This window comes from Emydura macquarii, unplaced genomic scaffold, assembly GCF_026122565.2.
Source record: "Emydura macquarii macquarii isolate MOO-44397 ecotype Brisbane River unplaced genomic scaffold, CSIRO-AGI_Emac_v2 contig_915, whole genome shotgun sequence".
NCBI classification, from domain to species: Eukaryota; Metazoa; Chordata; order Testudines; family Chelidae; genus Emydura; species Emydura macquarii.
The window spans coordinates 725,938-739,909 of NW_027131052.1; the positions used below are offsets into that span (position 1 = coordinate 725,938).

At 62.9% G+C, this 13,972-nt stretch overlaps 1 protein-coding gene across 2 annotated transcripts in view; it reads left to right on the forward strand.

Moving 5' to 3' along the window:
- The window catches only part of NPR2 (natriuretic peptide receptor 2), a 35,789-nt gene that overhangs the window by 13,562 nt on the left and 8,255 nt on the right, over positions 1 to 13,972 (forward strand). Inside the window, exons 2-11 of one of the 2 annotated variants that reach the window (XM_067543541.1) lie at positions 1,717 to 1,916; positions 6,488 to 6,601; positions 9,660 to 9,795; positions 10,082 to 10,176; positions 10,347 to 10,479; positions 10,875 to 10,959; positions 11,592 to 11,712; positions 12,211 to 12,285; positions 12,394 to 12,471; positions 12,940 to 13,044. In XM_067543541.1, the coding sequence (XP_067399642.1) occupies positions 1,717 to 1,916; positions 6,488 to 6,601; positions 9,660 to 9,795; positions 10,082 to 10,176; positions 10,347 to 10,479; positions 10,875 to 10,959; positions 11,592 to 11,712; positions 12,211 to 12,285; positions 12,394 to 12,471; positions 12,940 to 13,044 (1,142 nt within the window). Of the gene's footprint in view, positions 1 to 1,716; positions 1,917 to 6,487; positions 6,602 to 9,659; positions 9,796 to 10,081; positions 10,177 to 10,346; positions 10,480 to 10,874; positions 10,960 to 11,591; positions 11,713 to 12,210; positions 12,472 to 12,939; positions 13,045 to 13,972 lie in introns of both variants that reach the window. The other variant, XM_067543540.1, reaches the window with a different exon arrangement.

The window sequence follows — 13,972 nt, forward strand, 5'->3', positions numbered from 1 at the left end:
ATAAACAAAATGGGGAAATACAGCCTAGATGGAGCTATGATAAGGTGGGTGCATAACTGGTTGGAAAACCGTTCTCAGAGAGTAGTTCTCAGTGGTTCGCAGTCAAGTTGGAAGGGCAGATCGGGTGGGGTCCCGCAGGGATCAATCCTGGGTCTGGTTCTGTTCAGTATCTTCAATGATTTAGACAATGGCATAGAGAGTACACTTACCAAGTTTGTGTACGATACCAAGCTGGGAGGGGCTGCAAGTGCTTTGGAGGATAGGATTAAAATTCAAAGTGATCTGGAAAACTGGAGAAATGGTCTGAAGTAAATAGGATGAAATTCAGTAAGGACAAATGCAAAGTGCTCCAGTTAGGAAGGAACAATCAGTCGCACACACACAACATAAGCCATGCCTGCCTAGGAAGGAGTACTGCAGAGGAAAGGGATCTGGGGTCACAGTGGATCACAAGCTAAATATGAGTCAGCAGAGTAACGCTGTTGCAGAAAAAGCGAACATGATTCCGGGATGTATTCGCAGGAGTGTTGTAAACAAGACACACAAAGTAATTTTTCCGCTTTACACGGTGCTGAAAAGGCCTCAACTGGAGTATTGTGTCCAGTTCTGGGCCCCACATTTCGGGATAGATGGGGACAAACTGGAGAAAGTCCAGAGAAGAACAACAAACATGATTCGGGATCTAGAACACATGACCTCTGAGGGAAGACAAAAAACTGGGTTTGTTTAGTCTGGAGAAGAGAAGCCTGAGAGGGGACATGAGAACAGTTTTCAAGTACATAAAAGGTTGTTACAAGGAGAAGGGAGAAAAATTGTTCTCTTTAACCTCTGAGGACAGGACATGAGGCAACGGGCTTAAACTGTGAGCAAGGTTGGAGATTATGAAAAACTCCCTGGCTGTCGGGGTAGTTAAGCACTGGAACAAATGGCCTGTGGAGGCTGTGGAACCTCCGTCATTGGAGGTTTTTAAGAGCAGGTTGGACAGACACTTGTCAAGGCTGGTCTAGTTATTCCATAGCCCTGCCTTGAGTGCAGGGGATGGGACTAGATGACCTCGTGAGATGGTTTCCAGTCCTACGCTTCTATGTGACCATGATCTAGTACTGCCCGGAGTCAGGAACGGGGTCCTGGACTGATGGATGCCGGGTTTGATCCTGCCTGGCAGCGCCCGTGTGCCTGCGTTCCCGCCCACGTGCTGGGCCTGGGCTCTGAGTTCATTCATTGCTGTACTGCTGCTCCGGTGTGAGCCCTGCATCGCCCCCGAGCCTCCCGCGCTGCCCCTTCCATCGGTGGGTCCTTCTCACTCGCCTCTGGATCCTTTCCCGTTTCCCTGCATCCTTCTGTACATTGGTGACCAACGCTGGCCTCAGGACCCCAGCCAAGGCCTACCCAGCGCTGCGTCGAGCGGTGCTGTCACCTCCTGTGACTTGCCTGCCCTGCCTCTGTTCATGCAGCCCAACACTGCCCTTGGTTTGTGCAGCGCAGCGGCACCGCGTTGCTGGCTCATGCTGAGTCTGGGATCCACCACAACGCCCAGATCCTCCTCAGCCGGGCTGCTGCCAGCCAGCTGTGTCCCGCACGCTACATCTGTGCATTCGGTTTTCTTCCCTCACCGCCTCCCCCCCTGCCCCTGGTGACCAGCACCACCCTGTCCCCACCAGCTCTCTGCCTGTCTCTGCCCCCCGTGACTGACACCACCCTGTGTTCCCCCCACAGTCATCTACATCTGTGGTCCCCTGGAGATGCTGCACCAAGTGATGAGGCTGGCCCAGCAGGAGGGTCTGACCAACGGCGACTACGTCTTCATCTATGTGGACGTGTTCGGGGAAAGCCTGCGTGCCAGCGCCACCCGCGACGCCTGGAAACCCTGGCAGAACAAGCAGAGTCAGGACGTGGGCCTGCACCAGGCCTTTCAGGTACCTCTCTGGGGCTGGGGTAGGGGTGGGGAGTGATCCTTAGGGTGCCAGGCAGGCCCAGGGCCTCCAAGAATCCAAAACTGGGCTTTTGCATGCCCACGGTCCCTCTGGGGCTCTAGAGAGGGTCAGCTGCCTGCAGAGCCCGCTCGTGCCCCCAGGCACCTCTGCAGTGCCCAGCCTCTACTTCCCCTTCTCCAGGCTCCATAAACAAACTCCACCTTGTCCAACGAAGATGACGCATTCCCCACCCAGGGCCCAATCTATTCTGTCCTCTGGCGTCCAGCCCCGGTCCCTGTTCAGGGTCTCACTCCGGATACTCCCAAAGAACAAAGTCTTTCCAAGTACTGTGCGCACTCAGGCAGCCCCCATCCCAGCTGCGGCTGGGCACAGTGCCTCCCCCTGAGGGCCTGTCCTGCCCCCCAGCCCCTTGCCCCTGGAGTGTGTCCTTCTCCACAGGTCTTCCCCGCTGGTGCCTTCCCCCCAGCTGCTGACTCAGGGCCCTGCAGGAGCCTCCGTAGGCCACGTCTACACTACAAACCTCAGCTGACACGCGTTACATCGGCATAAAGCCGCTGCAGCTAGGACATGGCTCGTGCGTGTGCACGCCAGGCTCCGTGCGCCGACACTGCGCACACCCCCCAGGCGTGCCTGTGGCAGTGCAGGGTGCAGTGCACCACGGGTAGGTATCCCAGTGTGAACGCGCCATCACCCGGCGCTCTGTCTGTTGAGATGCAAGGTGGGACGAAGCGAGTTGTGCCGGGTGGCTGGGAGTGAGGAGTCAAGTCCGCCAGCCCTAGCCGGCAATTTTTGCGCCTTTTAAAAGAATCCCGCAGACCCGCACAGCACTTCTCGCACTCTGCTGCTGACAGGAGCATGGAGCCTGCCCAGCTCTGCTCTGTCATCACGCAGGAAGAACCCCATCAACAGCCAACAGGACGGTTTCGTGGAGGATAGAGGACAGAGGCTGGAGCACTGCTTCTGGGCCCGAGAAACAAGCCCTGCCTGGCGGGATCACATCACAGTGCAGGCTGGGACGGTGTGCAATGTGCCGCGCTCACCCCAGCCCTCCAGCGCAGGGACACCAGAATGAGAGCGGCACTGAGGGTGGAGAAACGTGTGGTGATCGCACTGTGGAAGCTTGAAACGCCCCATTGCTACTGGTCAGTGGGAAATCATTTTGGAATTGGAAAACTCACAGTGGAAGCCGTTCTCCCGCAAGCATGCAGGGCCATTAATCATCTCTTGCTACGCAGGACTGTGACTCTTGGCAGCGTGCAGGACATGGTGGGTGGATGTGCAGCAGTGGGGTTCCCAAACTGCAGTGGAGCAATAGACGGCATGGCTGGCTCTGGTTTGGCCCCAGACCACCTTGCCCCAGAGCACATCAGCAGAAAGGGCAGCGTTTCTGTGGTCATACAAGCGCTGGTGCATTACCGAGGATGCTTCCCCGAAATCAATGTGGGCTGGGCAGGGAAGGTTCATGACACTCACGTCTTTAAGAACACAGGACTGTTCAGAAAGCTGCAAGCAGGGGCTTTCTTTCCTGACCGGCGGATCACCACTGGCAATGCTGAAATGCTGATGATGATCCCGGGGGACCCAGTTTACCCCTTACTCCCCTGGTTCACCTGGTTCAAGGAAAGACTCAGCTACCGGCTCAGCAGATGCAGACTGCCAGTGGAATGTGCTTTTGGTAGAGTGAAGGGGCGCTGGCGCTGTTTGCTCACAAGATTGGATTGTCATGAGAAAAACATCCCAATGGTTAGAGGCGCCTGTTGGGTCCTGCATAATATTGGGGAGGCACAGAGGGGAAAGTTGCCACTAGCATGGAGGGCGAGCGGCTGTCTGCTGAGTTTGCACAGCCAGACACAAGGGCTGTTAGAAGAGCTCAAGGCAAGCTATGTGGCTGGGGGAGGCTCTGAAGGAGCCCCGGAACAGTGAGCCACAGTGATGTGGTGTGCTGCGCTGTGCTCCACCTGGCCCTCCCGTGTTGGGGTTGTTAGGGACTGTGTGGTGCCTGGTGTACGTTTCTGGTTATAACCCCGTTTGTCAGCCTCCGGTTAATTTGGTGGAGCTTGCTGTGCTGTTATCATTCGGCACTGAGTGTGTCTCTGATGCCAAGAGTCCCGTTGCCCTGCACAATAACAAATGGTGGGTGTGTTCAGTAGCGCTAGGTCTTCTGTATCATATGCTGATAAATCAAGATATATTATATTCCCCAAATCCCATTTTATTGGGTACCAAAACCCGTGCATAGAAACGATGTGCAATTAAAAAACAAATACCATAAAAAGTTCAAAAATAAATTAAAGGAACAGAACTAAACAAGGGGAAAGAACATTCCTGTCCACTTGGGCTCCCCCTACGGCAGCCGTGGCTCTCACGGGTCAGTGTCTGTAATGCTGTGGTTGTCCTTGCTATCCCTTGCAGTGCAGGGGTGCAGCCCTCATAGCATGTGGAACGTTGAGGGGGGTAGGGAGGTGCTAAAATGGAGTTCTCCATGGGCTGCAAAGGGAGGCAAATCCCTGCTTGTTCAACCTGTAGGCCCACAAGAGTCTGCAGCATGTATGTTTGCTGGCAGAGAAGCCCCATTGTATCCTGGTGCAGCTCCCTCTCCAACTCCTGCAGGGACTTCCTCTTGTCTGCTCTTTCCTTCTCCATGCAGTCGGCAGGATTCACTCTCCAGGCCCTCTGCTCACGTCCGATGCAGCACTGGCTTGCAGGATCTCACAGGACACGTCATCCCAAGTCGTCTTCTTTCTCCTCCTTCCCTGGCGCTGGTGTTCTGCGGGAGTGGAGGGGGAACCCCGCAAGGCCGCAGTGGTGGAGCGACCGCTAAAACACACAGCGGTGCCCTTGTCTGTGGAGTCACAACGGAAAGTGGATGTTAGGGGTCAGACATCCCCTTGCGCCCTGAAAATTTGAAACAAGACATTCTTCTTGACCCCTGTGTTGGAGTGCTTGTGCACGGCAGCGTTTCCCAGTCCGAGCCGGGGTGAATGCGGCCTGCCAGGGCCGGGGGCGAGGGAACTGTTAGCTGCGTGTAACGTCCGCTTCTAGGGAACGGCACCGAACGCTGGCACTGCATTCCACATGGGCTGATATGTCGCTCCTGAGGGTCGCAAAGGCACAGAGCGCACAGTGGCTGCTGGCGTCCCGAAGCGACGTGGGCCCCTAAGTCGCCAGCCTGTGTAGCGTCATGGTGCCATGGTGCCAGCCCCCGTCATCGTGGACTGACGTGGGAACGTGTCCTACCACGGAGGAAGAAATCTGGCCACCATCCTTAGAAACCTTTGGGAGAGGATTGCAGAGTCCCTCCGTGAACGTGTCATCGAGCTCGCTCGGGAGGATTCAAGGAACATCCCTGAGGACATAAATAAACTGCTCCGCACGGCCCCCTGGCCTAACGCTACAGGGCAGTGACAAGAAGATACCAGCTCTACGTCTTGTCGTTGTACCGCTGCTTCTTCTAGGACGAAGGGAACCCGATGGCTGCATCCTGCTCCATTGGGGGCTGGCGCCATCAGTGCATTTAAGGACAGTCATGAGAAACGCATTGACGCACTTGCCTGAGGTTCCTTCCTGGGCACCAGCCTCGTCCGCGCTGGACTGCCGGGACTGCGGTGGCCTCTCAAACAGGTCCTGGCTCGCGGTGTAGCTGGAACCACCGGTTGTATGTCCCTCCTCCTCCTCAGTGTTCACAGCGGAGGTCTGGGTCTCGGCCGTGCTGTGTGGGTGGGGTCTCCTCTGGGGTGGCATACAGCTCTTTATCAGAGCAGCAGGTCTGCGTCCTGGCAACCGATGGATTGGTGGCTTCCCTGGCCTTCTGGTACGCCTACCACAGCTCCTTGGCTTTCACACCCCTTCTCCTGCGTCCCCTGCAATCTGCTCGGACTCTCCAGGCGTAGCTGGGTCTGCACAGCCGCGTCTCCCTGCAGGCCTGGGAGATCCAGCACCCCTGCGTCTCCAGGCAGAGCATGTCTGGAGCGCGTGGCCGGCCTGCTCGGCTGGGCAGTTGCACCCGACAGTGGCGAGCTGGGTAGCCAGGAAAAGGCATTTCCGATACGTCTGGAGTTTTTAAACAGGGAGGTGGGTTCCAGTCTCTGTGAGTTCACAGCTGTGGCCAGCGTGGTCGGTGCTGGGCATTGTGGGACAGGTCACGCTGCATTGACCTCTGTCCATCCAGCGTGTCACCATGATGGGGCGTGTCCGTTGGCGGGAGACAGATTGACGTGTGGAGACACGCACAGCGAGTTCGACTCCAGGCGGCTCGTGTCGCCCTGACTTTGTGGCAAACTTGTATCTACCCCATCCTCCAGATCATTAATAAAGGTTGAACAAAACCGGCCCCAGGACCGACCCCTGGGGCACTCCGCTTGTGACGGGTTGCCAGCTAGACATGGAGCCATTGATCACTACTCGTTGAGCCCTCGCTCTCTGCAGACGTAATAACCGCGGGTTCTGGATTTCCTGCCTCTCCTCTGTAAGCCTCAATTTCCCAAGCCTAAACCCTCAGTAACTATGGGCTTGCTGCTGGCTGTGGGGCCCACGGGCTGTGCTTTGCCTTGCAGACGGTGCTGGTGATCACGTACCACGAGCCCCAGAACCCCGAGTACCAGCACTTCCAGACCCAGCTGATCCTGCGCGCCAAGGAGGCCTTCGGGGTGGAGCTCAGCTACTCGCTGGTAAGTGGGCTCCGGCCTGCCTGTGCGTGTGCCGGGCACCGTCCCCACTGGGCCATGGGCAGAGCAGGCTGAGGGGGCAGAGCCTGGCCTGAGCATCTTGGCGAGGTCCTGCTCTCAGCCAGCCAGCCCCTGGGTTGGGTCAGGACAGGACAAATCCCTTCTCCCAGCAGCACCTGTAACGCCGCAGGCGCCCTGCCCTGGTGCACGCCCGCTGCCCTCACTGCGCTCACGCGGGGGCTGGAACAGTTTGGATGGGGGGTGCTGAGAGCCCCGGAGATGATGAAAGCACCCGTATTCCAGCCCCTGTGCGCTCACTGCCCTCGCACAAACCCGGCCCTTACACAGGCATGTTCACACTGCCCTCACCCACGCGGGCACTGCCCTTATGCCCTTACACATGCATGCACACTGTCTTTACACACACATGCACACTCTCACTGCCCTTACACCGAGCTCCCCTGGGGGGGCACGGAGGAACCTTTGGGGGGGTGCAGCAGGACCTGGGCCAGCCCCCGCAGGGACAGAAAGGAAGTGCCAGCCATGCTCTGCCCCCATCTCCACCGCCCCAGCCGCGGCCCCGGCTTCGGCTCCCAGCCCCATTCCTGGCCCTGGCCCCAGCTCCTTTCGCGGCCCCAGCCGCAGCTCGGACTCCTGACCACAGCTTTGCCTCCACTCCCAGCCCCGGCTCCGACTGCGAGTCCCGGGGGGCGTGGACCAGATAAGGGGGGCACAGCCCCAGAAGTTTGGGGACCGCTGCCTTCCACACACACGTGCACAAACACACGCTGCCCTTCTGGAAAGGAGCCAGGAGCTGTGTGCACACGAGCGCCGAGTGCCGGAGCTGCGGGCCAGGCGTAGCCCAGGCTGCGCTCCCTGTATCTGGCACGGCAGACCCAAGCAGCCACAGCGACGGTGGGGGCTCTTCTGTCGCTCGCTGGAGATCGGACCCGCTGGCGTTTTCCCCTTTAACAGGGTCCCTTCAAGGACATGCCCCGGCGGGGCATGGGGCAGAGTTAAGGCCGCCGCGGCGCCCTACTCGGTGACAGCAGCCTCTGATGGCGGCGCGGCCAGGGGGAGGCTGAGGGCAGCCTTGACCTGGCATTTGCTTCTTGCCAAGTGCCAGGAGCATCGCTGGGTTGGGACGGGGCAAGGCGGCCGGGCGGCCACGCTGCCGTGGGAATCGCCTGGCCTGCCGCTCTCGGCGGTGCCCGCTGTGCCCGTGGCATGGCCTTTCCCCCTCTCGTGTGCTAGGAGGACGGGACGTGCCGGGGAGTCACAGCTGGTCAGGGGCGCGGGATGACGTGTAACCGGCTGTTTCCGTGGAGGAGGAGAACCGCCAGCCTGACGCTCCCAAGCCTTGACCCCTGCCCGGAGTGCGGGGGCTGCGTCCCATCCGCGGGGCGGGGCGGAGCTGGTCCGGGGCTGGGAAAGGCAGGCGCTGGGCTGGGGGTGCTGGGCGCACCGCTGGGTGCCTGGCGTCCCTGGGCCTTTATGAAGGAAGAGGCTCGTGCTGGGAGAGGGAGCCTGTGTACCTAGGTCAGGGCGACCAGACGGCAAGTGTGAAAACCAGGCCGGGTGATAGGCCCCTCCAGACGACAGGGCCCCGAATATCGGGACTGTCTCTATGAAATCGGGACATCTGGGCACCCTAGTCGGGGTTCAGCCCCATTCCGTGAGAGCCGAGGTCAGAGTTGGCCCCTGTTTCACTGCCCTGTGCCCAGGGGATCACTGCTCAGCCAGGAAGCTGCAGTCTGTCTACACAGCAAAGCAAAGCAAAGCAAAGCAAAGCAAAGCCCGCGGCTGCCCCACACCAGCCAACTCTGGCTCATGTTTCAGCGCTGTGCTGTGTGAATGTCTGGGACCCTCCCACCCCACAGGGTCCTAGAGCCCAGGATCCAGCCCAAGCCCAGGCATCCACACAGCGAGGGAACGGCCCCGTGGCCTGAGGTTTTGCTTTGCCGTATTGACCCCTGGCTGGGTGGGTGGCGGCCGGGGAGTGGGTGGGCTGAACGTTGCTGTGGAATAGCCGGGGCAGAGGCTGGGGTTGGGGCCAGGGCTCGCTCTGGCTGTTGGAGAGTCTCTGCTGCGTGGCTGGATTCCCAGTTTGGTTGGGCTGGGCTGAGCTGGGAGCCCAGCAAGTTGCCACTGGGCTGGGAGTGTGCGGAGGAGGCTGCCCGGCAGACCCCGGTGCCCCGGGTTCGGGGTGCAGCGCTGTGATGGGCGGCACTGGACGGGCTCCCTGTGTCGGCAGTGCCCGCTCCCCGCGGTCCTGTGCGGACGCTCCCCTCAGCGAGGAGCCAGCTCATGGCCTGCACCGCGTGGCCGGGGCCAGGGGCAGCGGTAGGGGCTGGGGTTGGGGGCAGCTCCAGTGATGGATGCGGGCTGGATGGGCCAGAGGCCAGGAGCCGCCACGGCTCAGTGCCTGGGGCAGGTCCTCATGGCCCAGGACAAGCCAGGGGGTCAGCGGGCGCCCGGGGGAGCGTGGGGGGAGCCCACCTGCTGCCTGCAGGCCCCTCCCGCTGCGGGGCAGGGAGCTTGGACTGAGAGATGCCAGCTGCCTAGCTGGGAGAGACGGGCAGGGGCTCACGCCCCTAGGACAGCGGAAAGTGCACACGAGGGCCTCCTGCGCACCCCACCCCAGCCCGGCCTGCACCCCCTAACCTGCGCCTCTGAGAGACCAGTCAGGGCCTCTCCTCCCCCTCACACGGGGAGTTTCCCCAGCCCCTGCTCGCTCTCCGTGCCCTTCTGAGCAGCCCTTTATTCCTGCTGCCTCCTTGCCATGGGGCACCGGGGGTGTGGGGTTGTATCGGCCATGTCAGGGATCGGGGCCAGGGAGCTGTGGGGCTGTCTCTGGTACAGGGACCGTGTCGGCAGTCAGGGCCATGGAGCTGTGACCATGTCGGGGCCATGGGGCTGGGGGGCCGTGTTGGACACGGGGCTGTCTGGCGTGGGGGGGCTGTATGGGCCATGCCGGGGATCAGGGCCATGGGGCTGGGGGGCCGGCTGGCGCAGGGCACCGTGGCCGGCGCAGGGGCTCTGATGTCTCTCCCGCGGGCAGATGAACCTGGTGGCCGGCTGCTTCTACGACGGGGTGTTGCTGTACGCCATGGCGCTGAACGAGACGCTGGCCGAGGGCGGCTCCCAGAAGGACGGCGCCCGCATTGTGGAGAAGATGCGGGACCGGAAGTTTCAGGGTAACGGCCTGGGGGCGGCTTTGGGGGGCTGCTGGCGGGGGCAGGGAGCGCTCTGGCTGGCACGGCCGCGGCTCTGCTCAGGGGTGTGCCCTCATCTCTACCCCAGCAAAGCTGTGCCGGGGCAGCCTGGTGCACCTGTGTAGGGAGCAGCCCCGGCCTTGCTGCCGCTTGCTGAGGTTTCAGGAGAGGGGCTGGCGCTGAGCGCTTGCTGGGCAGGGGGGACCCCGCTGCTCCCCCCCTGCTCCCCTCAGCCCCGGGGCTTGCTCACACCTGCCCTCCCTTCCAGGGGTCACCGGGCTGGTGAGCATGGACAGCAACAACGACCGGGACGTGGACTTCAGTCTGTGGGCGATGGGGGACCCCGAGAGCGGGGCGTACGAGGTGGGTGCAGGCCCTGAGCCGGGGGGGCTGGAGTCCGGGGCCGGACCGGCTGCGGAGCCGCCTCCCAGGGCAGGGCTGGGGCTGGGGCAGGGAGAGGCGGCAGGGTTCGGGGTGAGGGAGGCTGGGGGGGAGCAGAGCCGCGGGCCCAGCTGTGCCCTCTCTCCGTGCAGGTGGCTGGGCACTACGTGGGCGCGGAGAAGAAGCTGAACTGGCCAGGGCGGCCCATTCGCTGGGTGAAGGGGGCGCCCCCCCTCGACAACCCCCCCTGCGTCTTCGATCCAGATGACCCCTCCTGTGATAAAAGTGGGTGTGATGGGGAGCTGGCTGGGCCCCCCCTGGCGCCCTGCCTCCCATCAGCCTGCCCCACGGGGGGGAATAGGGGCTTCTGGCCTGGGAGGCGCCTGCCCCACGAGCCAGAAATGCCCAGCTCAGCCAGGAGCACCTGGGCTCCCGGCAGCCCTTTCCCCGCAGGTCTCCTGAGCCCCCCACCTCCCTAGGGGCTGATGCCCCCCAGAGCCACCCCGGCTGTCAGCACAGGGAGCCCCGCCAGGCCTGGCTGCTGCCCTCGGGGCGGGAGATGGGGCCCACCTGGGTGCCATCGATGGGTGTCTGGAGGCAAGGGCCGGGCGGGACGTGGGGGCTGGGAGGGGGGAGCCCTGTCCCCGTCCCCGCTAATGAGCTGCCGCGCCCCTCTGCAGCCCCGCTCTCCACGCTGGCCATCGTGGCGCTGGGCACGGGCCTGACCTTCGTCATCTTCGGCGTCTCCAGCTTCCTGATTTTCAGGTGAGACGGCCGTGCCTGGCCCTGCCCCCCTCCGACCCTCTTCCCTGCCCCCCCCCCGCCCTGGCACCCTGCCCCACCCCCGGCCCTGGCACCCTGCCCCGCCAAGCCCCCACCCCCAGCCCTGGCACCCTGCCCCAGCCCTGGCACCCCACCCCCAGGCCCTCTCCCCCCAGGCCCCTGGCACCCCGGCCCCCAGGCCCTTCCCCGCCCCCAAGGCTCCATCCTGGGGCTCTGTCCCGCTAACGGCACGGGGGCAGTAGGGTGGAGATGGGAGGACGGGGAATGGGGCCCGGGCCGGCTGGTTCTGATCCGTCTCTGTGCTCTCTGCGTGGGGCGCTGTTGCCCTGAGATGCGCGTGGGCGTGTGAGCAGTGACCAGCGAGGGGCCCCGGGGACGGGTCCCTGGCTGCCGGCTTTCCCGGCGTGGCTGTAGAGGGCTGGAGCAGGGCAGGATGTGGCCATCTCCCCAGCCCGTTGTGCCCTTCGCCCCTCGCCTGGGCGCCGCGTGGCACCGGGTCTGATCCGGCCAGGGCGGGCGGCCGGACTCCCTGGGACACTGCAGGCCACCCCCGACATTTCCCCTGTGGGCCTGGGGCGCCCCTGACCCTGGTGCCCGACCCCTCTGCTCCCCAGGAAGCTGATGCTGGAGAAGGAGCTGGCCAGCATGCTGTGGAGGATCCGCTGGGACGAGCTGCAGTTCGGGAGCGCCGAGCGCTGCCACAGAGGGGCGGGCAGCCGGCTCACCCTGTCCCTGGTGAGAGCCGCTGGCCCCGTGCGCCCGGCCCCGCCCCTAGAGCGCCCCGGCCCCGCCCCTAGAGCGCCCCGGCCCCGCCCCTAGAGCGCCCCGGCCCCGCCCCTAGAGCACCCTGGCGCCTCGGCCCCGCCCCTATACAGCTCCCCTGCCTCAGGCCATCCCTGTACCACGGCGTCTCCCCTATAGAGCCCCTGGGCCTTGGCCTCTCCCCATGCAGCCTCCACACCTCAGGCCACCCCTGTGTGGTGGCCCCCTCCCTGTAGAGCCCCTCTCCTTTGCACCCTGCCCTATGCACCCTGCCCTATGCACCCCCTCAGCCATCCACAGAGACCCTACATAGGTGCTCTCCCCTGGAGCCTGCCCCGCATCCCGTGTAGCTCTTGTAACACCCCCATCCCCCGCACCCGTGACCACCCCCTAGCCTAGCGCCCCCCCGGCCCAGCCTCTCCCCTCCACTCTCGCCCTGGCCCTGTCTCCTGACTGTCTGGTTCTCCGCAGCGCGGCTCCAGCTACGGCTCCCTGATGACAGCCCATGGCAAGTACCAGATCTTCGCCAACACTGGGCACTTCAAGGTGAGTCGCTGGTGTTCAGAAGGCACCGGCACCAGCCCTGCACCTTGCATTGATCTCCCCACGGGGCACCGAGCCCCACGCGGCGCTGACCCTGTCCCTGCCCTCCAGGGGAACGTGGTGGCCATCAAGCATGTGAATAGGAAGCGGATTGAGCTGACACGGCAGGTGCTCTTCGAGCTGAAACACGTACGTACTGGGGAGCTCTGGGGCTGGGTTCCCGGCAGGGGCGGGGGCTGGACTTCATCCCAGGGCAGTGGGGGGGCCCAGGGGTCTGTTTGGGGACAGGAGTGAGACGACTCCTGTGGGGTTGGGCGGGTCACCGGCTGAGCCTCGCTGTGTGAGAGACACCTCCGGGGCGTGTGCATCTGTGTGGGCGGGGTGCACACCGCAAGGTCCCTGGTTCTTGCTCCTCCTCCGCCCAGGGCCCCGGGAGCCCCCTTTTATCATCTCTTGGTGCCGCAAAGCCAGGCCAGGAGCAGCTGTGGCTGGGGGCCCGTGGAGCATGTCCCGTGGCTCTGAGTCCAGGGTGCCTGCAGCCGCAGGCTTTGCACTGACTGTGCCGGATGCCCAGAGGGTCCCTTCCCCTCCAGGCCTGGTAGCATGGGCTGCCCAGCCTGGCCTCTGACAAGTCCCTGCTTCTGTCTCTGGCCCTAGATGAGGGACATTCAGTTCAACCACCTGACCAGGTTCATCGGCGCCTGCATCGACCCGCCCAACATCTGCATCGTGACGGAGTACTGCCCGCGGGGCAGCCTGCAGGTGAGGGGCCGCAGCAGGCAGCTGGCTCCCTGGCCGCTGGGCGGGGACCGCCGGAGAGCCTGCCGTGGCCGGCACAGCCCGGGAAAGGGGCTGGTGGGCTGTGTTACAGGCCTCTGGCCCAGCCAGGGAGCAGGCACCTCTGTGCAGCGCGTGGAAGGCAGAATTGCATTGCCGTGGCTGACCGCAGTCAGGAGATCTCCTGCAGCCAGTAGAAAAAGATTATGAGAGTTTCTAAACGACTCAGTGATGATTTTCTGCCGCACAAGGTGTTACTCCCAGCCCCAGGGAGCGCGGGTGGACCTCAGTATGATGGTGCCGATGAATTAATCACTGGGCTGCAGACCGGTGGTTGCCCAGGGCCCAGAGCTCGTGACCTGACCGCACTCAGTACGAGTAAGCAGAGGGCCGTTGTCACGGACGCCTGGGCTTGGAACCGCTGGCCATGAAGTCAGACGCTGCTAGTGTGACACCCCTTGGGGCCCCCTTTCACTAGGGCACGTCTCCCTGGCTTCAGCGCCTCCGTGGGTCTGACCTCGGCGCATTCAGCCCCTGTTCACACCGTGAGCTCCCTGCAGTGAGTCCTGCTGGGGAAGCCTCACACGCCCCCCCCAAAGGGGCCGTGCAACCATTTGCAGTCATCAGCGACTCTGCCAGCGAGGTGGAGCAGAGGGTTTATCGGTCGTCGGGAACACAGCGTAGAACAGCTCTTGTTAGCACAGCACGTGTGGACATGCGGCAAAGCCCATCTCGGGGGATCCAGAGCCCTGGGCTCCCCCCACGAGTTTCAGACCAGGAGACTGACCCACTTCCAGCCCCCCTCAGTCACGCCCAGCCGCCCCCGCTCCCCCGTCCTTTGTCTCCCTGCCAGGCAAACTGGTGGCCTGGTCTGCGCCTCTCTGTTCTCCAACTCCTCCGGCTGGCCCTTGCC